Below are 23,639 nucleotides of genomic sequence, written 5' to 3'. Positions count from 1 at the left end.
ATCTGGGGACTCCTCAGTGAGATGACCCCCATATATACACTGATCCACTGACCTTCCATCAGTGTGCCATTCCACAAGGGAAAATGGGACAGGGACAGTCAGAGTTTTCTCTTGCTTATCACAGTAAATGTTCACAAGCTTAACTCTTTCATTTTGGACTTGTTGCTTTAATGGCATCTCTGACATGTGACAGCTCAGCTCTCTCTCCAGCTTAGCTGAGCTTCTGACAGAGGGCTCTTAGGTGAGAAATGGAAGCATAAGACAAATGGAAGTGTATGTTCTGGGTGAGGAATAAAAGGACATTGAGTATCCTCTTTGATCCTGATTCTCTTGAAAGTGATAGTTTAAACAAAACATATTTTAAATTATTTTTTATCAAGATATCCAACAAAAACTGTTGAGATTAATTTAAACACCACATAGAATTACCTCCATTAATCTTAGAAAACGAGTATGTCTATTAATCATAGAATAAAAGCCATATTTTAGCTCCACTAATTGGTTAATTAAAAGGACAGAAGTCTGAGTTACTCTAATGTTCTAAATTTGATGCTTCACTGTGTAATACAGATGTTATCTGAATAAATCTTATGGCACACACACTTGACATGCCAAGATGAATTAAAGCCATAGTAACCCGCTTCCTCCTTACCAAGCATTCCTGGCACCAGACAGCTCCAGAAACGAACACCAATGAGAAAATAGCTCCGGTGAGAAAATAGCTTACCAGACTGCAGTGGTGTAGGCTCCCTGGAAATGGTTATCTTGGCAACAGGAGGAAGCTCATCCTGGACAGCGACATTTTACCCACTGTGGAGTCTGGGGACTTCATTATCTGCCTCCAGCCTTTTGTTCTCTCTTTATCCCAGCCCAGTTTCCTAATCTGTGAAATGCGGACCTCTCTTCTCAGTTGTGATAAGAACACATGGGGAAGATGTAGGTGCAAGTGCTGCACATGACATCTAGCTCATGGCCTGGACCTTCCTGGGTATCACTTCTCCCTACTCCCTACTCTGGGTGGACTGCCCCATGCCCTTTCCCCCTCCCATCCTGGCCTTGGGTCTCTCCCCTGGTTATTGCAAATGACTGCCCTGAACAACCACTCAGGGCAGCCTTGTCTCTTACTCTGGGGTTGCTCTAACTCCTGAGCCCAGGTTGGTACTTCACCTGGAGAAGCAGGTGAGGGAGGGGAGAAAGAAAAGAAAAAGAAAGAAAGAAAGAAAGAAAGAAAGAAAGAAAGAAAGAAAGAAAGAAAGAAAGAAAGAAAGAAAGAAAGAAAGAAAGAAACTGGAACATAACATCAGTGATAAGTTACAATTTTTAGCACTTAAATAATCACAGTAATGGCTTTGTAATTCGTCAGACACTTACTTGCCATTGGAAAAGGCATATGCCCCAGGCCAAAGGTTGGATCTAAGGACTGCAACAGCATATTGAGGAATGAGATTTGAGGATAGCCGTGTTGTCCAAGGTGGTATATTCTGGATTTCTGTAAACCAAAGAGAAATTCAAAAACTTAACTCTTAAATAGACAAGGATCTACTGTGTAACAGAGAAGCTCTTTTTATAAATCTTAAAACACACATACTTGACATAAACATTAAACATCAGCAGCTTAACATAAAATCAGAAGGATATTTTACGAATGTTGTGGAACAACAAATTTGATTATTTATATGCATGTATGTGTGCGTGTGTGTGTCCATCTGTGCAACAGAAAAGTTTTACTAAGGGAGAGGAGGCCTATGAGGTGGAGAGAATATTATTTAATGACCAAATAAAAGATTAAAATTTTCTTATTATGGAAGAGAACAAGGATTACAAGCAAAAATGCCCCAGAACCGAATAGGAAGAAACAAGAATATGAAGATAGTAGTAGATTTTAAAAAGCCACAGTACCTCATATGATACTTTACTGTAACTATGTCATGTGTTTATGGCCATATTTTATGGTCTGCAAAATGCAAGACAAGAATGATACACAAGATAACTGTCAGCATTTCCAGTAAGAGCTGCAGCCAATTTATGTTTCCTCCCTGCATCACTCCTCCACCCTCTGTCCAAGAAAGTTGGCGGTGAGGCCAGCTATATTCTCTATTCCCCATTATCCCAAAACACATGCAGGGGAAAGAGGAGGAAATTTTGGTTATTATCCACTTTTTATAGGTTACCAACTCCCATTTGTCATATAATATACATATATTATATGTATATATATATACATATATATAATATATAATATATATATATTACATATATATATAATATATATATGTACATATATAATATACATATACATAGGTTACCAACTCCCATTTGTCATATAATATACATATATTATATGTATATATATACATATATATAATATATAATATATATAATATATATATTACATATATATAATATATATGTACATATATAATATACATATACATAGTATGTAATATATACATATATAAAAATGTATTATAGTACCTAGTATATATATGGATGCTACACATACTATATCATATATGCATATATATAATCTACATAGTATATATAATATACACGGTATATTATGTAATCTGTGTAAAATTACCTAAATCTTCAGAGATTGGTGTCAAAAGAGGTGGCCCCACTTCCTGTTCTGTATAGTCAGGCTCTTCTCCTTTCTCTTCTTCTTTTTCTTCATCTTCCTCTTCTTCTTCCTCCTCACTTTTTTGTATGGGGTTAAACCAATTACAGCGGCCCTGGGAATGAGTATCGCAAGATTTAGTAACCTCATGAGGATCTTGAAATATTGGAATATTTATTTGGATTGAAGCAATTATCTGCAAGACATCCTACTGTGTGGGAATTTAACCAGTGAATCGTTTATTCATTCAACATACATGCCAAGTGCTAGGTTTTTGATCGTTTATGTCTAGCAAAAAAAAAAAAAAAAAAAAAAAATTGTACAATTTATTTCAGAAATTTGCCAACTTCTTAAAGTTACAGAACATGTAACATATATTTTAAAATTAGCCAAACCCTTGTGAAAAAAATAATGCATTTTACTAATTTTTCATAAATAGTTTATATGAAAGTGGTAAGGTACGATTAGTAGTAGTAATAACAAATTTTTAAATGTGATAATAAAGTCAGGTAAGGAAGCTTGGGGCTATTTTTCATTTAGTTAACTCTTATCCATAGACATATTAGAGTATCTCTTACGTAGATCAAAGTGGAAGGATTTTCTGCCTGCAGATGAGGCAGCACATAAGAGGATGGACTCTGGATCCATTCTGCCCATTCACATCTGACCCTGTTGCTTATTGGCTATATTCTCTTTGTCACATTTTCTAAACTCTCTGTCTCAATTTCCCCACGTGTGAAATAAGGATAATATGTCTTTTATACAGTGGGGAGGATTACATGAGATAATATACAGAAAGTGCTGTTAAGAGCACCTGGCAGAAGAGGTGCTATATAGCACTGCTTGTTTTCATTTTTGTTACAATATATTATTTTTCTTGGTATAAAAGCTCCATGTATTAGAGAAATAGAATAAAAGAACTGTTCCCAAAACTAAAGTACCTATCTATGTTTAACATATAAAACATAATTTCATGGGGCGCCTGGGTGGCTCCGTCGGTTAAGCGTCCGACTTTGGCTCAGGTCATGATCTCACGGTTGCTGAGTTCGAGCCCCGCATCAGGCTCTGTGCTGACAGCTGGGAGCCTGGAGCCTGTTTCCGATTCTGTGTCTCCCTCTCTCTCTCTCTGCCCCTCCCCCGCTCGCACTCTGTCTCTGTCTCTGTCTCTCTCAAAAATAAATAAAACGTTAAAAAAAATTTTTTTTTAAAAGCACATAATTTCACAACATACATAAATCGAAATCCTTACATAACTTGTCAAATTCTCCATAGAAATACTTAATTTATTTCTGTTTGGAAATAAAAATTTGTTTCAAGATCCCAGGTCTACACTACTTGGCAATTATGTAGTACCCTGTGTCTTCATTTGGTTTTTCAAAGGTTTCTTTGTCTAGGGTCTGAAGAATTTTGTTTTGTATACATTTGTACACTGTAGAGGGAATTTAACAAATATTTGCCGATTGGCTGATAGATTGAGAATTGGAAAACCCTTACCTGGGACAGAATGTGTTGCACGTGATGAACCCAATTGGATAGGGATTCCACGAGATCGATCACTTGGATGCCTTCAAAATCGGGGTTTTCTTCAAAGCTGTCTCGTCTGCCTTCTACCTCTTCCTCCTCCTCTCCTTCCTCTTCACCAAACTGATAGAATCCCAGAGGACTGACATGGGTCCCTGCTGAAATTCTGGCAATTTGTGCTCGTAAGTAATTGCTCTCATTTCCCGGGAAAGGTGGGTAGCTTATGATGGGAGCATCTAAACGCCCAGTGAAAAATTTCTTTATTTTTCTTGCAGTAACAATTTGTGCAGGCGTAACCGAGGGTAACTTCACCCATGGTCTTCCTGGTTCGTTGCAAACAAAATACACATATTTGTTGGCACCCGTCCTGTTTTCTTCTTTTGGTATAGCCTGTGGGCTCTTGTAAAAGGTCCTTGGTAATTGGTCTTCGTCATCTTCATCAGCTTCGCTATCTGCATCGTCCCTCTCTTCAGTTACATCTTCCTCTTCCACATCCTCTTCATCCTCTCCCTCACGGAATTCTACTTCAGCTACAATATAATTCATTTCCAGACCCAAGATCTTGCCCCAGAAACGACATCTTTGGATGGGGTGGGTGTCAGTAAGCTGCTTGAGGGCAAGAAATACGCGATAAGTCTCATCTGTGCCCAAACCAACTCCAGCTTGTTCAAAATAAAAAGCTGACTCCATTACATTTGGGAGAGCGTTTTCTGCCTGGGGATACAAATGCCGTGGTTAATGTTTTATGTATAAGAGAACTGCTTGCTTCCTGTTTCCTTTTTAAAGATCTTGGTGTTAGCTTTACTTTCCCTGGCCACCATGTCTTTGACATTTCTTGCAACATTTAGATCAAACTCTGATAATTCCTGTATGTCAATTTTTCCCTTATTACTTATAAATGTGACTTCTATTGTGTCTTATACTTGTCAATATAACAGTTGCCTTGTTATCTGTGTGTATCTTAAGTAAAGGTAATTTAAGCTACTATGAATAATAAAAATTCAACATCCTCTTTTTATAAAAAATATTTAAGTGGGCTCTTTACAATCCTGAAATAATAAAGTATAGTCTACCTCCTATATATATTTGGAAAAAAATGTCTATATATGTTTGTATATGTTACCATATTTTTATAAATAATAAATATTTATTATATACATATGGTAATCTATAGGGTAAATAAAAATCAATATAGCTCTCTATATAGGGTAATATACAAGATAAATAAAAGGAAAATATAATAAAATAAGCGCTCAGACATGACTTCCTTTGAAAACATAATTGAGTCAGATGTTTTCCCCTGCTTACAATAAATACTTTCGGATTTAACATAAGGAAGAAAATTTAAAAAACATTTTCATAAAAGAAATACAGAGACATGAAAAAGCAAAGTCTCAAGTAGACTGTAAGAAAACATCTGTGAGAAAGTAGAAAATAACCGTAACTAAGAGAGGGATCACTTGCAAATTTTAGACAAATTTTAGACCTTGAAGGTGGAGAAATTGAGAGCACTTTGCTATTCTTACAAATGATCCGTTCTTACTTCTACTGTAATTTTGATGTCAAAATAAGCATAAAGGCTTTTTTCAATCCTCATCTCTTTCATGTTTGACATCTACTGCACCCCTCACTTGTTTTTCTTTTTTTTTTAATTGAGTGTAGTTGACACACAATGGTACATTAGTTCTGCATAGACACAAAGTGATTAGACAAGTTTCTACATTATGCTATGCTCGCTACAGGTGTAGTACCATCCATCACTATACATCACTATTACAATATCATTGATGATATGCCTTATACTGCGCCTTTTATTTCTGTGACTTATTCATTCCATAACTGGAAGCCTGTATCTCCCTCTCCCCTTTACCCATTTTGCCTATGCCCCACCCCCCACTTCCCTCTGGAAACCATCAATTTGTTCTCTGCATTTATAGGACTGATTCTACTTTTTGTTTGTTTATAAATCTGTTGGTTTTTTTTAGATTCCACATATGAGTGAAATCATATGGTATTTGTATTTCTCATTCTGACTTATTTCACTTGGTGTAATACCTCTAGGTCCATCCATGCTGTCATAAGTGGGACAGTCTCATTATTTTTTATGGCTGGGTGATATTCCAGTGTCCTTATCCATTTGTCTTTCAGTGGACATTTAGGTTGCTTCCATACCTTGGCTACTGTAAATAGTGCTGCAATAAACATAGGGGTGCATATAGCTTTTTGAGTTAGTATTTTTGCTTTCTTTTGGTAAGTACTCAGTAGTGGACTTATTGGATCATATGGTATTTCTATTTTTAATTTTTTGAGGAATCTCCATACTGTTTTTACACTGGCTCTCACTCATGATCCTACTGTGCCTTCTGTAACTATTTATTCTTAGTCTCCAATTGGTTCCTTTTCCTTATTTGAGTCCTAAATATTGCTGTTTTCAAAATTTCAGCCATTGTTCAGTACTTTGTGCTTGGCATATTCCTCTCACATTACTTCAAGTGTTATGTGGGTTGTTTAAAACCCAACTCTCGGGGCGCCTGGGTGGCGCAGTCGGTTAAGCGTCCGACTTCAGCCAGGTCACGATCTCGCGGTCCGTGAGTTCGAGCCCCGCGTCAGGCTCTGGGCTGATGGCTCAGAGCCTGGAGCCTGTTTCTAATTCTGTGTCTCCCTCTCTCTCTGCCCCTCCCCCGTTCATGCTCTGTCTCTCTCTGTCCCAAAAATAAATAAACGTTGAAAAAAAATTTTTTTTTAAATAAAAAAAAATAAAACCCAACTCTCTTACTCTGACTTTTCTCCCATGTTCTACACCCATGTTTCTAGCCAGTTTCTAGAAATTTCAGTTGAATAGTCTACATATACCTCAAATTAAGATTGAAGTCATGTATCTCTCAAAATCTTCTCTTTTTTTTGTATATGTCCTATCTTTGCCAATAACATCACCATTCACTCAGTTTCCCAAATTAGAAAATTCCATTATCCTTGTTTCTTCTTTTGTACTTAATTAGTTACAGTCATATTGATTCTACCACCTAAAAAGCTGTTGGCATTCTTACCTTCTCTTTAGTTTATTTCTACCATATGAGTCTCCATCCTGACTACTTGTCCTGTCACAGAAGGCTCTGAATGCCCTGTTCTAATCTTTCTCCTTCCTTTCTCCTCCACATTATCACCAGGGTTACCTTTCTAAACCACAAGACAGGCTATGCTATTTTCTAGTAAACGCTTCTACTGACTTCCCATTGTGGAGAAGAAAAAACTTTCTTATCAATGCACAATGCACAAGAGCAGTCTGGCTTTATGCGTCTTGTGTGCTTGGTTTTCATTGTTCCCTCATGCTTCACTTTCCCAAATATTAAATAATGTTTCCTGACTTTCTGTTGTTCTTTTTGCTCAGAATTTATTCCTTACAGTCTTTATCTCATGAACTTCTACTTCTCCTTCATGACCCAAATGAAATACCACCTCCAGGACAATTCCCAGTAGTGGAGTTAGCCATTCCATTCTGTTTCATAGATTGTCAAAACAACATAATAACAATTGCTGCTATCCATTGAGCTCCCAGTATGTGTCAAACCCTTCATAAATAGTACTCTCCCCTTGAGTTGTTGCCATCTGATTACTCCTGAGGCTTGTAAAGGTTTAATCATTTACTCATAGTCACACAGCAAGTACGTAATCGAGCTAGGATCCTAATTCAGATGAAATCTTCTGTTTGCCCCACCATATGAGGCTATCTCTATTATTGCACTAATTAAATACCTTTACAGTCCTTTTTGCTTGTTTCAGTAGACGTGAGCAACTTAAAGTCAGGAAGTTCTGTGTATATGGGTTGCGTGGGTGGCTCAGTTGGTTGGGCATCTGACTTCGGCTCAGGTTATGATCTCATGGTTTGTGAATTGGAGCCCTGCATCGGACTCTATGCTGACAGCTCAGAGCCTGGAACCTGCTTGAGATTCTGTGCCTCCCTCCCTCTCTCTGTCTGCCCCCTCCCCTGCTTGTGTTTTCCCTCTCAAAAATAAATAAACATTTAAATACATTTCTGTGCAGGGGCGCCTGGGTGGCTCGGTCAGTTAAGCGTCTGACTTTGGCTCAGGTCATGATCTCACGGTCCGTGAATTCGAGCCCCGCGTCGGGCTCTGTGCTGACACCTCAGAGCCTGGAGCCTGTTTCAGATTTTGTGTCTCCCTCTCTCTCTGCCCCTCCCCTGTTCATGCTCTGTCTCTCTCTGTCTCAAAAATAAATAAACGTTAAAAAATAAATAAATAAATAAATAAATAAATAAATAAATACATTTCTGTGCATATCATTTCATGTGTGTATCTTTTTCACGTGTACCTGGCATGCAGTAGGTAGTCACAATGTTTGTGAATTAATGGATAAATGAATAAATGAATGCTAAAACTAGGAACAGGAATTCTGATGTGGTCAAAGACAGGAATAGAAGCACGAACACTCTAAACATTAAGTTGGCATTCCAACTTAATGAGTTAATGAGTTGGTCACAAAGCTCACATTTCAGTGCTTCCAAGATCTATGTGTCTTTCTATTCCTGCATCTTTCTACTCTTTGAGATAGAACTTTTAATCTTCATCTCATGGCTCAGCTATTCCTGACCCTAAAACCAATCCTACTCTTCCTTAGGAAGAATTTATGAAATCTGGTTAAAGAGCTCAAGTTCCAGGACCAAAACACCTTGTTTGTGTTCTCACCCCTAGTTTCCCTAGTCTTAGGATGCAGACCCCTACTTTGTAATACTGTGCTTATAGATGGCCCAATGCCCCTTTCTAATACTGGAGTCTGACTTCTCTTTGATAAGCTCCTCCATAACAGTGTCTACCTATCTGCTTAATCCCTACATGCTGATTGCCCCCAGACTTATCATCACTGTATGTGGCTATTTAACCACATGTTTGGCGTAAGATATTTTCAGAAAAGGTGCAGCCGATGTCAACTCCTTGGCACCTATCACCTGTTCCTTCTGAGTACCCTGTATCCCACTGTGTCAGGTTGGATCTCCACACAAAGGTTGCAGAGCCCTAGATGGTGTACCTACTGTCTAGATCCCTCCCTCCTTTTTCCTGACTGAACTTTCCATCCTTTTCTGAAACTATCTTACACCAAACATCAAATTTGCAAGTATACAGGCAGATTTAAGTAGTCTAGTGGTTAACAAAACATGGAAGCTCAGTAGATGTATAGTGTAAATTACTCCGTAGTATAAATGACAAGCATATGGACATACAGGAAATAGCATGCTTGATACTATTTAAAAATATTTGGAGCTAAAATTTCTGTAGTACAACTAATTTTATTCTCTAATAACAATTTTTTATCTCTGTCACCAGCTTTCTCTGTGAATATTTTCAACGCTTTGTCTATAGAGATTAAAATAACTATCTTATCCCTCTCCCCTCGTATCATGCCTCATTGATGTAACATTCATGATATCAAGACATAATATGAGGAAGTTGCCTTGGAAAAGAATGCAAATGACATTAGAGGTACTTCTAATTATTCTAGTAAATTAAAGGGGAAAATATGCAACTTGTTTTAAAGTCCAATTTTAAACTATCTGACATTAATTAATTTAATAAATTAATAAGAAACAGCTATAGACCCAGATCTGTCCCAGGTACTTTGGAGGGTATAAAAGATGAAGAGATCATTTTCTCTGACATCAAGGAGCTCAACCCCACAAACATATAACAAACAACTAACCCTGTGAAACACAATGTAAAAAAATCAGAAAGTGTAACAGGGAAATGTATGGTGTGAAATGAGGTTACACATACTATTTAGGAAACTATAAAAGACAGTTGATATGAATTTCAACCCACACCCACTCATCTGAAATAAAACTCTAAGACTGAGCTATTCAAATTTACAGCAGTGACTTACTATTTCATCTTCTAGTTCTTGGTCAGCTCCTTCCAAATTTCCCTGGAGAAAAAGAGCCCTTTGCTTCTCTGCTATCTCATATGTTGGAAGCATCTCATTCTCATTTTGGAGTGTATCTAATTTTTTCCTAAAATGTCCCATCTTCACATCTTGGCTGATACTTTCAATGATATCCACAGCATTTTCTGGACGCTCATCTAAGACCTTGGCGAGCATATCAGAAAGATGATCATACCTACCCGAAAAGAGAAAATTCCAGATAATATCCTTGTCAAAAAGCCTTTGAAGAAGCATCACGTGCAGACTCAGTTAGTTGGTTTCTAGGAAACTTCAAGAACTCAAAGCCTTCAGATATCGTAAATGGATAAACACCGTTAATTTCACCACTGCCAGAAAGAACCTATGCTAGAATTTTGCTTAAGAAATGCCTCCAATGTGATATGAATATTTAACTTATTAAAACACATATTATGGCAAGGTACATATTTTGCATCAGATATATTTTCACATTTTATTTGATTTGAAATCTCTTAGTTATATATTTAAGAGATTAACCTTATTTTACATTTTTTTCCCTTAACTTCTTTTTCATCCCCTTTCCCCTACACTCATCAAATCCAATTTGATTTCTAAATCCTGTTGACTCTTAAATATGTTCTCTTCCTTTCCATTTCCTGGACCAATTATCTACTTCAGTGGTTTTTAGACCTATAAGAAATACATATTGCAACCCTTCCCCACACACAATTGAAAAATGTCATCAAATATTATTCATCTTTATTAAAATGTGATGTACTCTAACACTTTTGTCCTATTCTATTAAAAACACAGCCCTAAGGGGACACCTGGGTGGCTCTGTTGGTTAATCCAACTTTGGCTCAGGTCATGCTCTCATGGTTGGTGAGTTCGAGCCCCACGTCGGGTTCTGTGCTGACAGATCAGAGCCTGAAGCCTGCTTCAGATTCTGTGTCTCCCTCTTTCTCTGCCTCTCTCCAGCTTGCACTCTGTTTCTCTCTCTCAAAAATAAATAAACATTTAAAAACAACAACAATAACAACAACACTGTCCTAGGTACTTATTTCATAACTGAATTAGTGAAACTGCCTAAAAGTGGTTAATTCATTACATTTTATACTGCTCAGGTGTGTTTTTTCAAATACCAGATTTTCTGTGTGAATTTACTATTTAAGAGCAAAAAACGTCTGTCAAAGTGCTCTTCAGTTAGATAGAAATTCCTTTGTCCAATTTGCAAACTTGCCTGAATTTCTCCTCTGGCAGATAAGGATTACATCTCTCCAATTTCATTTCTAATAATTAGCTCAATTAGAATGTCTGCCCCAGTGAGGTAAATCTACTCAAAATCAGTTTCACATAGTTGTTAAGTCCTAACCTGAGAGCTTTTGCTTGCTATGTGCCATATATATAATTTTTCTCAAGAAATCATTTAAAACATATTTTGTCCTTGAGGACTTATCACTCCAGTCATTCCTGAAAACCATTCAATGGGCTTCTCTGAGATCACTGATCCACTGCTATGCAATTGTGTAGATGATATATTTCCCACTCAGCAACTGTATTAGGTTCTTAGGTGGCCAAAACTAAGTTTTTGATGTTGTTGTTTTAATGCATCCTCTCCCTTATTAGAGTGAAACAAAATAGATACTCAATAACTGCCCACTTTCTACTAGTTGCCCGTAGCTATTATTTTTCATTTTTTCTTTATATCTTTATTTATCTAATGGGTCTCAGGAATATCAAAGAAAAAATATGCAGATTATGTGGGCAACCAATGTGAAGGGCCATTTAAAAATACATGTGAAGAATAAATCCTTCTTTCCCAAAATATTGCTATTCTTGTAAGTGAACAGAAATGGAGTTTGTTTAAAACTTCATCATGCTTCCTTAATATTTGTTCAGTATTGAAACTCCTGGAGAATGAGTCAGGATAAAAATATTATTGCTTACTAGGCAGCTGGGTTGTAACTGGAGTTCTTGATTTGCTCCAGTAGGGACCATATATGCCATTGAATTGAGGACTCTAAGTCCAAATTTTATTTTATTTTTCAGGCTTTAATATAATGTCTGCTTGTGCTTTATTTATAGTTCTTCAGGCAAGATATTGCATTGGTTTTTTAAGAGGTCCACATCTGAAAATGCCTTTGTGTCAAATTATAAAATGTGGATTTTAATTCATAGTTATAGCTTTTTTAATTTGGGAAGTTTAATAATTTGTTTTAATAGAATGGCAGAAAAGGAGGAAGGAATTCTTTTTTGTAGGCTAATTTTATTCAACAGAGCAAAACCAATGTCAGATCTTGTATTTTAGTAAAAGACTGTTTCAATTGCAACAAAAACAATATTTTTCATGGCTGTCAAATAAGAATTGCATATAAGAGATAGAGTTAAAGTCATTTTTACCAAATGGTTTTTAAATTTTTTTTTCCCAACGTTTATTTATTTTGGGGACAGAGAGAGACAGAGCATGAACGGGGGAGGGGCAGAGAGAGACGGAGACACAGAATCAGAAACAGGCTCCAGGCTCTGAGCCATCAGCCCAGAGCCCGACGCGGGGCTCGAACTCACGGACCGCGAGATCGTGACCTGGCCGAAGTCGGACGCTTAGCCGACTGCGCCACCCAGGCGCCCCACCAAATGGTTTTTAACTGCAGGCTCTAAAGTACTTAGAAGACAATAGTGAATATTATAGAAGATATTTATTACCTCAGAGACTTTATAAAATTTGATATTTAATTAATACCGGTTATAAAATAATTCCATAAAGGAAAATTTTCCATTTTTATGTTTGTGTTCAGTTTTAAATTTTAGTTAACTAACTCTCAAGTATGTATGATTTTTTCTGGAATTTTAACAAAGTTTGTAAATTTATGCTTGTTATTTAACCCAAACAATTATGACAATAAGTTCAAATGAGAAATTCAAGTAGAATAACCACTAAGGATAAATCACATCCTTTAAGCTTAGTAAATTATAGTTTAAAAACTGTACTTTAGAAGAAATATTTTAAAGTGTCAATCTCAGGTTTGGGACAAGATTTCTCACATTAAATAAAGAATTCTTCAGACTTAAAATTATTGTGATCGATTCTTCTAGTTTATCCAGGACTGAGGGTTTTCTCGGGATACAGAATATTCAGTGCTCAAATCAAGACAGTTCTGAGATAAGTGAGATAATTGGTGATCCCCTGCCCCGCCTCCGCCCCCCTCCCGCCTCCGCCCCCCCCCCCACCCCCCACCGGCCTGCAGGGGAACTCAAAACCAAGCCATACAACTACCATGATGCTCAGAGTAGAGCCATGCACTCCCTATCACTGGTAGACAATTACTTTTTATAAGCATCTTGGAGAGATTCTTGGACTTCACTGTCTTCATCATCTCTGTAAACCCAAGATTCCATAACTCCTAGGTTTTATTTGTGTGTGCCAAGGGTTTGTAAGGAAATGAAAAGAATTACCACCGAAGACCTATTTTGAGTCCTGTGATGCAAAGAGTTATTAAGCCACCAACTCTCTCCTACCAATGCAAACTTTTCAAATACATTTCCATTCACCCACAGAAACAAAGTCTCATACACAGATACTCACACCCCCTTTTCTTTGCCAAATGCACACACACACACACACACGCACACACACCCCCCTTTAACCCTTTAGGACTTACAAATTTAAGCCAGACTTGCTACTAGTCTTCTGTAAGTAAGCCTTAGCACTCTGAATGGTGATCTCAAGCATGCTGGGAGCCAGTTCAGAGACCCCAGGTTCAGCGTAATCCAGATCATAGTTACTGTTTGAGTCTTCGTCCTGAAAGATGTTAAATCTCAGCTCTTTTTGTTTAGAGTTGTTATAGTTCACATCTTCTGGTCCATACAGGTCATGTTTGGTTTGCTGAGACTGTCGGAAGGTGCTTCCCTCTGATTGGAATGTGTGAGAAGCAGTCGATTCTCCTTTATCAGACGATTGTTCCAGATGGTGGAAGTGAGGTGTCCCAGCTTCGGGATTCACACTAGTGGTTTTGTCTGACTGCCATGGCGCTGCAAGGTCCTGTCTGGCCAGAGCCGGGGGAGAAGGAGAGTAAGAGGCCTCCTGTGGAGGGGAAGGTGGATATGATGCACCTGGTCCTGTGAGGTCATCCAGAGGGATGCTGGCTCTGGACTGTGGGCTCTGAGGAGGGCTTCTGGGTTGGGGTCCAGTTTCCAGCCCCTGCTCCAATTCCAAGGACTCAGATAACCCAGACTCAAGACCTTGGGAAGAAGCTGCTGTTACTTCTTCCCATGGCTGCCCTGCTTCCCTCGGATCTTGGTTTGCTTTTTCTTGCTTCGGGGACGTCGAGTCTTCCATGGAAAGAGTCAAGAAAAAAAAAATTCTGGACGAAGGAGGAGTGCAGGTATGGAAAGAGGCAACGCAGGGCAGTCGCTTTGCTGAGGTCAGTTAAAGGATTTCAGGGTCCCAACTGCTCAGCAAGTTACAGCGTCCCATCTCCTTAGCAACCCAGGCAAGGAAGGGTTTCTCCTCTAAGAGAAACAATGCACACCAGTTGCCAGGATTCTAGGGAGGAGACCAAGTAAAATTAAAATCCTAGATTTGTGATTTGGTGGAGCATCTGCTCCTCTTCCTACCGCAGCCAATCCGACCTGCAGTTGACCAGTCTTGGTTGGAAACCTGAGAACCGGTCTGGCGCTGCGGGAACAAAGAAGGAGGAGCCTCGAGTCCTGATCCAGCGCTGGAGAACTTTCAGGATCTGAATGTTGCTCGGAAAGGGGCGAGTCGTGCATTCCTGGAGAGAGAATGCATTTACAGAATGCGTGTGTGTGTGTGTGTGTGTGTGTGTGTGTGTGTGTGTGTGTTTGGCAGAGAGACCCAGACCCAGGCACAGACAGACCTTGGGAATCCTGAGGTGCAGGTATGAATGAGATGGGTGGACTAGGAGAGTTCAAGACTCGCGCTTAGAAGGCAAATGTGTCTCATCTGCACCAACCAAACTCAGGAGACTGGAGGATAAACAAGGAAGTCCAGGTTTTTGCTCTTCCCCCTCTTATGGCAGATGAGTAGAGAGAATATCACCTTGAAGGCGAAGGCAACGCAGAAGGTTATCCTATGTAAATAATACAGCTCATGGGTTACTTGTTCTCTAATAATTGAAATTCAAATTAACCTTAAGACTATATTGGCATAATTAATCCTTTTTTGATAATGTAAGTATGAATTCATAATTTTGCAATATTTAAGGTCATGACTAGTACTATTAATTTATATTACCTCCAACTTGAAGAAGGTATAAAGGATGGGACAATATCTGGCCTTGACTATAAATTGTATATATATTTAAAAAATTTTTTTAAATGCTTATTTTTGAGAAAGAGCGAGCAAGCAGGGGAGGGGCAGAGAGAGAGAGGGAGACACAGAATCCAAAGCAGGCTCCAGGCTCAGAGCTGTCAGCACAGAGCCTGTCGCAGGGCTCAAACCCGTGAACCATGAGACGGTGACCTGAGCCGAAGTCAGACACTTAACCGACTGACCCACCCAGACGCCCCTAAACTGTATATTAATTAGTCTTTAACATTTATTTGTCTTGTATCCCTCTCTTTTTAAATGAACTAATACTTGGTTTTGACACTTTACATTGATACAACTTCCATTTAGCAAGATGTTGGTTATTAATTTTAACTTCATGGAAGAACATAATATCGCTCACTCTCAATTTTGGTGGGAGAATTGCAGAATTCTTCAATAAAACTGTGAACCTGTACCCTTCACAAAATACACGTGTCTGTGCACACAAAATGTTGCATATAATTTCTGCTGGTTCAGGGACTCCTTGAAGTCTAACTCCCTAGATTAGAACCCTTGGCATAGACTCAAAGTGAAAGAAAAACTAAAGTGATAAATTAGGGGAAAAGGGCAACTGAAAGGAACAACCTTCAGAAAATGTCCATTATTTTTCCCGCTTCATTGCCAGTCTTTGACTCCAGTAATCCTAAAGTTGCTTCTCATTGTTCTTAGAATCACTATCAAAGCTCTTGGCCTCCTTACCTTTCCAGTTTCATCTGGAGCCACTCTCCCCACTCTGTCGGCAACCTAGACACCCTGATTTTTCCTTCATTCACTTAAATATTCCATATTCCTTTTTAACTCTGAGCAATTGCACATGCTATTTCTTTTGCCAAAAAAGTTTTCCCTTAGGAAAAGTTCTTTTCCTTAGGAAAACCTTCCTTGCTCCCACAGACTTTCTCAGTTTCCCTTATTATGTACTATCATAGTACCCTGTACTTTTCATTCTTAGCATTGATACAATTTGCCCTTGTAATGAACTGCTGTTGAGTTTTCCCTCCAGAGGTTTCCCTAGGTTCTGTAAAGACCAGAGAAAAAGCCCTCCTGCTTTTGGCAGGGAGACAAAGGAAAGTAACCATTCTGAAAAATGCCCAGAGCTCCCTGTTCTCCTTAACAAGGACTGCCCTCAAGGGAAACTAATTTTTACTAGGGTTTGTTTGGGGTTTTTACTAAAGCCTAGCTGACCTGAGGGGAGATACCCAAATCTAGCCCCCTCTAGCCCTCTTATATCCCCTGAGGTTGGAGAGGGGGAAGGAAGCTGAGAAACATTTGTGAAACTCACAACCCAGAGACACAGATTTACAAAAGGCTGAGACCTGATTATAGGATCTTGGAATGGTTCCCCTTTCTCTTCCCCTCTCTCCCTGCATCTCACCACCCTGTTAACAGGGCTTCTGTGTAATAATAGGAGCTTGCACTGGAAGAACTGCAAACCTGAGACCCATTTAATAAGGACTCTCTGGAGAAACCCAAAGACAACAGAGACAAAACAGGGACACAAAAACGGGGACATTAGAGGAGATTTTATCTTCTGAAACCACAGCTGCAACAAACAGTGAATACAGCCTAACTCTTAGCCACATAAATACAGCACCTCACACTAAAGGTCTATCTCAGTTCCTTTTACCTGATACAACATTCCAGCTTTTCACAAAAAAAATTACAATGCATGCTAAAAGACAATAAACATAGTCTCAAGAGACAAAACTAGCATCAGAACCGGGTTCAGATATAGCAGAGATTTTGGAATTATCAGACCTGAATTTAAAATAACTATGATAGGGGCACCTGGGTGGCTCAGTAGGCTAGGTGCCAGATTTCAGCTCAGGTCAAAATCTCACACTCCCCGAGTTTGAGCCCCACGTTGGGCTCCTTGCTGATAATACAAAGTCTGCTTGGGACTCTCTCTCTCTCTCTCTCTCTTTCTCAAAATAAATAAATAAACTTAGTCAATAAAAATAAAAAAATAAAATAATTATGATAGGGTCACGTGGGTGGCTTAGTTGGTTAAGCATCCGACTCTTGGATCTCAGCCCAGGGTCTTGATCTCAGGGTCATAAGTTGAGCCCTGCATTGGGCTCTGACCTGGGTGTGAAGGCTACTTTAAAATAAAATAAAATAAAATAAAATAAAGGCTTTAAAGGAAAACGTGGATAATGTGGGAGAACAGATGGATACTCTAAGCAGAGAAATGGAAACTCTAAAAATCAAAAGAAAATGCTGGAAATCAAAATCAGTGTAAAAGAAATGAAAAATATACCTGATGGGCTCATCCGCTTAATGGGCATGGCTGAGAAAAGAATCAGTGAGTCTAAAGATACGTTAATAGAAATTTTCAAACTGAAAAGCAAAAAGGAAAAAGAATTAAAATAAGAACAGAATAACCAAGACCTATGAGAATATTACAATAGGTGTAAAATACACTTAACAGAAATAGCAGAAGGAAAGAAAGAAAGAAAGAAAGAAAGAAAGAAAGAAAGAAAGAAAGAAAGAAGAAAGAAACAGAAACAATATTTGTAATAATAATGGCTGAGAATTTTCCAAAATTACTAACAGACACCAAACCACAGATCCAGGACACTAAGGAAACATGCAAGATAAATATTGAAAAATCTGTATCTAGGCATATAATATTCAAACTTCAGAAAACAAGACAAAGAGAAAATCTTGAAAGAAGCCAGGGGGGAAAAACACTTTACCTGTTCTACAGAAACAAGGATAAAAATTACATCAGACTTCTCTTTAGAAACTATTTAAGCAAGGGGTGCCTGGGTGGCTCAGTCGGTTAAGTGGCTGACTTCAACTCAGGTCATTATCTCAGGGTTCATGAGTTTGAGCCCCCCATCAGGTCCTCTGCCTGCATCACAGAGCTCATTGTGGATCTGTCCCCCTCTCTCTGCACCTCCCCTGCTCATGTTCTCTCTCTCTCTCTCTCTCTCAAATAAATAAATAAATCTCAGAAAACAAGAGAAACCATTAAGGCCAGAAGAGAGTAGAGTGAAATATGCAAGTGTTGAAAGAAAAGAAATGCACTCATCTAGAATTCTGTGTCCAATGAAATTATCTTTCACAGGTGAAGGAGATAAGGCTTTCTGAGATGAAGATTTGCAGCCAGTAGATAAGACATGTTAAAAGAAGTTCCTCAGAGATCGGGGAAATGATATAGATCAGAAAGTCAAATCTACACAAGGAAAGGAAAAGTGTTAGACAAGGAATACATGAAGGTAAAAGAAAACATTTAATTTTATTTCTTTTAACTTATCTAACCTAACAGTTTGATCAAAATAATAATATAATAATGTGTTGGATGAATATAGCTTATGCTTAAGTAAAATGAATGACAGTAATGCAATCAGCGATGAGAGAACCTGGGAATAATCTTTTAAAATACCTGACCTACCTGTGAAGTGGTATAGCGCTATTTGAAAGCGGATTTAAATAGTTGTAAATGTTTATTGCAGTCTCTAAGGCACCTACTAAAAATATTTTAAGTATCATTGTTGTGCTAAAAAAAGAAAAAAAATAGAGTCATGTAAAATAGGAGAGGGCAGAAAAAAGAAGGGAAGGCAAAAAGAAGAAACAAAGGCTAAATAGAAAACAGTTCCAAAAATTAGTGGAATATTAATCCAACTATAGCATATAAAGTGGAATATTAGTGGAATATTCATCCAACTATAGCATATAAAGTTGCTATGAATATTCACGTACAGGCTTTATGCGAATAAAAGTTTTCCTTTCTGTAGGGCAAATAGTAGGAGTAGAATTTCAGAGTCATATGATAAGTGTGTATTTAGCTTTATAAGAAACTTCCAAATTGTTTTTCAGAAAAACCAGCATTTTACATTCCTACCAACAATGAATGAGAGATTCAACTTCACTTTCTACACTGCTTTTATCACTTTCAGAAGTGTCTCTTCCTTGTCTGCTGAGGGATGCAAATGCAGTGCCCAGTGGGGAGGGGAGAGGGAGGGGGGCTCATCTCTGCTCCTGTTCATGCAGGGGAGGACTGTCAACAGCAGCAAACCACCCACTCTGCAGTACAGGTGTGGAGGAGACTGTGGGGCTTCTTCCTTTGTGTTTGCCTAGGATAGAGTGAGTAGAGTCAGAAAGATTCTGTTCTGTGGGGTCTCTCTATTCCGAGTCTAGGAAGAACAGACCTTTCTCGGGTCTTTTAAAAGTATGCCCATTGGAATTTCTAGGTGTGGGCTGGTTTAGCACCCAGGCATGGATACACGTGAGAGGAAAAAAGCAAAAACAACAAAGAAATCACCATTGGGTCATCCCCTGAATCCTGCGATCTCTGGCTAGTCTGTTCCACCCCCCCACCCCCACCCCCACTTCAGAATCTTCTAATAGTTGCTTTATGCGTTAAAAAAAAAAAAACAAAAACCTTTTTTCAGAGAGAGAGATGGAGCACACCGGGGGGGGGGGGGGCGGGGGGGGAAGGGCGGAGAGAAAGAGGGAGAGGGAGCATCTCAAGAAGGCTCCATGCTCAGTGCAGAGCCTGACATGGAACTTGACGTGGGGTTCGATCCCATGACGCTGGGATCATGACCCGAGGTGAAATCAAGTGTCAGACACTCAACCAACCGAACCACCAGGTGCCCCTGCTTTATGTATTTTATTCAGAGTTTTTAGTTGTAATTAGTGGAAGTAATAGGGGAGAGTATGCCTACGATATCCTTCAGCGATCAAAGAACCAAAATCTTCAAAGAATGAGGGAACTGACCCAGGAGTTGGTAGATGACTATACTAAAGATGTAGAATGAGTATTATGGGTAGATGATAAGAATATCCATGACAAAGCTGGGTATTTTTATGGAGGAAGGTGGGATAATAATCTGAAAGCAGCAATAAGAAGGAAGAAGGATAAACCCCCACTTATGAGAGAAAAGATAGCCACCACTTGAAAGAGAAATAAGGAAAGCATGGTCTTCACAGGAATGTCAACCTGAAAAAAAAAGTCACAATGAGACTCAAATGAGAGTTTATTTGATATTCCAGAATTGCAATTTGGGGTCACAGATTCAACTAGAAATCCAAATAGTTTTCCTGCCTGTCGGGTGAAAGCAAGGGGTTTCTGCTTCATCAGAGGTGTTTACTTAAGGACAGCCACAGGTGTTTATCACAGAACAAACCTCACTTTGTTCAGCTAGGAGGTAACCAAGAACAATTCCATTAATTAACACAACTTGTGCAAGGGAGTCCAAAGAGTTTTCTTGGGCGGCTATTGCATTAGCAAAACATTTTAGCAATATCTCTCAGGATTTTAGAGAGATCAGGCATTCATTCATGGTAACATCTACCCAAGGAAAAGCAATCCTACAAACCTAGCAGCTTTGCTGGAGTTGGCACCACCCGTAGTTGAACACCCTTGACTATGTGTGCAGCCGGTATACACATTAGTCAGTGAAGTAAACTTAAAGGGGTGCCCAGTGCTAAGTTTCTGATTGATTACGCAGATGAAATAGGTGTAACCAATAATCCAATTGCACAACAACCTTTACTTCAATAGGGACTTAACCAGTGTGTTCCTGGTAGTGTTTTTGCCAAGCACCAGTAAAAATAGACCCGGGAGAAGCAGAAATTATGGAGTCATTATACACTGTAGTTCCAACAATACATGGACAAGACATGGTTTAGGAGGGAAATTAACTTAAGAAAGGAGATACAGAGTAGCAGTGTTTTGAAAATGTCGATAATCTGGCCATGTCAGAAATGTTGAGTTATGAAAAGCGAAGGGATTTGCCAGCGTTGTAAAGGAGGTCTAATGTGAAAGAGATTAAGAGCAGAATCAAAATAATGTTTATGAGTATGCGGGCCTGGTATGGAATCTTGACTTAGCTGTCCACATTCGCTGTCATCTTTGGTTTCTTAGTCAATTTGATTTAGAGGTCTCCAGCATTTGTATAGAGCTAGACGCCATGTGGAGCCTTCTTTAGCTGTGAGGTGTCTATCTAAGGCTTGAGTCCCCGAAGTCACTGCCATCTGGACAGTGAGGATGCCCTGATATAGTCTCTTCCAAGGAGATTCAAGAGCAGTTATTATTCTTATTGATTCCAAATTACAAGGGTGGGAGAAAATTGGAAATGCTAGTTTGGAGAGTCATAGCCAGATGTTTGAAGAAACTACACAAATTTAGGATCCAGTCCAGTCCAGCTTTGGTGTATAACCAAACCTCAAAGACAATTAATAGGACTGGAATCTAATGTAGACAAAGGTACAAACGTAACTTTTCTCTCTACAATTACTCCCAGTTTTTATTATTTTTATTATTTTTTTTAATGTTTGTTTATTTTTGAGACAGGGAGAGACAGAGCATGAACGGGGGAGGGTCAGAGAGAGAGACAAACACAGAATCTAAAGCAGGCGCCAGGCTCCGAGCTGTCAGCACAGAGCCCGACGCAGGGCTCGAACTCATGGACCGTGAGATCATGACCTGAACCGAAGTCGGATGCTCCACTGACTGAACCACCCAGGCGCCCCAACTCCCATTTTTTAAATCAACGATCATGACAAGCCTAATTTGTTTAAGCTTGGCCTGGTTATTTTTATAAACGCAGGAAGAATAGTGACTGGGTATGTAAACTTTTTAAAAGATTGCTTTGTTAGAGCTTTGTAAGCAAGGTATTAGGCCAATTTTTGGAAGCAGTTCTTTAAACCTGTATGGTGACACCTGAGTCTATGTACCTATCTCTCAAACATGACATTTTAGTCAAAGCCTTGGCAAGATAGGCATTTGTTTTTTAATTGTGTCTTATGATAAGGGGAACAATTTCTCAGTGAATTTATGTAAATAACTAACAATATTGTTTAAATTTTGGAGGGATTAGGTAGGGAGAAAAAGATAAATGTTTCATCTTTGTTTACAAAGGTATATCTTACCAAATTGTTGGCAGCTTAAGAGAAGAGATTTTCCTGGGGCGCTTGGGAGGCTCAGTCAGTTAAGCATCTGACTTCAGCTCAGGTCACGATCTCACAGCTCATGAGTTCGAGCCCCACGTTGGGCTCTGTGCTGACAGCTCAGAGCCTAGGGCCTGCTTCTGATTCTGTGTCTCCCTCTCTCTCTGCCCTTCCCCCCACTCACACTCTGTCTTTCTCTCCTTCAAAAATAAATAAACATTGAAAAAAACTTTTTAAAGAGAAGAAATTTTCCTAAATCTGGAAAAACAGAAGGTTAAAAGCCAGTGACACTTTAGACAACAAGTTATGAAAAGTATAATCCATATTCATCAGTTCATTAATTACATCGGCCCTATGTAATCTTTACTTGTTCTGCTTGAGTATAATTTTTTCATTAGTTTTGTTGACCTTGCCTGATTATTGACAGTGATAATTTTAAGAAATTTGTAAGGTTTTCATTGAGGCTTATATAGTTTGCCCAGTGAAGTGGGTACTTGGATGTTGTGAAAGTCCACCCCAGGAAATACATTTTGATAACCCACAGTAAGTGATAGTTGAATGAAGTCCAGCTGCAGATGTTTAAAAAGTCCAGAGAGAGGTCTGAGGCCTCTGAGGACCAAACTAATTTTTTCAAATGCACCAAGGTCACTAAAGGAATGCAAAAACCAAAAGTGGGATTTGCCAGAGAGTTAGGAAAGACCAAGTGGTCATCTTGGGTTTCTCATAGTTCTATTCATTTAATTTATAACCATTGTTTACTCATCTTAATTTCTGTGATTCAAGAGCAGACTGTTGCTGTCATGTTACAAGGACATCAGGATGGCAACAGTGTGGTAATGAGGGGACATTTTTTTGTAGAAGCAGAATATACTCTACTCGCAGGTTCCATAGTCTTTATAGATTTTATTGCCCATGGTTAGGTCACTTGGAACACCCATGAAATCGATCTGCAGAGTGGCAGAAGGATCTCCACAGTTGGAGGAAGACAGCTTGGAAAGAGTGAGGTGCGTGGATGTGAATTGGGGGAGAGAAAAATGGCGGCACTATGGAGGGGATGGAATCCTTTCCCTGGAGAGACAAAAGGGAGAGAAAGAGGTATCGAGATACTGCGCCATTGAGTTAGCACTGGAGGAAAACCTCTCTGGACCATGGACTGGGGCGGGGGGCGGGGTGCATCAGAAGTTCTTTTTTGCAAACAGCTTTTGGAGCTCAAACTCTTAGGTTTGAGCTGTGGCGCATGCTCCTGGAGAGAAGTCAGCTGGTCCTGGAGTGCATAGTGTGGTGTCGTGATCTCTGGGGTATGCTGGGAGAGAATAGTACCCTTCCTGGAGTACTTTTGGAAAAGGGTTTATTGCCTCCCCA

The 23,639-nt window shown here is 39.0% G+C and overlaps 1 protein-coding gene across 3 annotated transcripts in view; it reads right to left on the bottom strand.

Annotated features, from left to right (window-relative positions):
* Positions 1–14,591, bottom strand: part of RSPH4A (radial spoke head component 4A) — a 34,581-nt gene extending 19,990 nt beyond the window's left edge. Inside the window, exons 1-5 of one of the 3 annotated variants that reach the window (XM_045499366.1) lie at positions 13,708–14,586; positions 10,031–10,265; positions 4,112–4,852; positions 2,582–2,732; positions 1,372–1,489 (exon numbers count right to left, since the gene is read on the bottom strand). In XM_045499366.1, coding sequence (XP_045355322.1) covers positions 1,372–1,489; positions 2,582–2,732; positions 4,112–4,852; positions 10,031–10,265; positions 13,708–14,384 — 1,922 coding nt within the window. In that variant the 5' untranslated portion in view covers positions 14,385–14,586. Of the gene's footprint in view, positions 1–1,371; positions 1,490–2,581; positions 2,733–4,111; positions 4,853–10,030; positions 10,266–13,707 lie in introns of all 3 variants that reach the window. The other 2 variants (XM_045499367.1, XM_045499368.1) reach the window with 2 other exon arrangements.
* Positions 14,592–23,639: the final 9,048 nt, after the last annotated feature.

This window comes from Leopardus geoffroyi, chromosome B2 (assembly GCF_018350155.1).
Source record: "Leopardus geoffroyi isolate Oge1 chromosome B2, O.geoffroyi_Oge1_pat1.0, whole genome shotgun sequence".
NCBI lineage: Eukaryota > Metazoa > Chordata > Mammalia > Carnivora > Felidae > Leopardus > Leopardus geoffroyi.
This window is presented reverse-complemented; position numbering and strand designations above follow the sequence as displayed.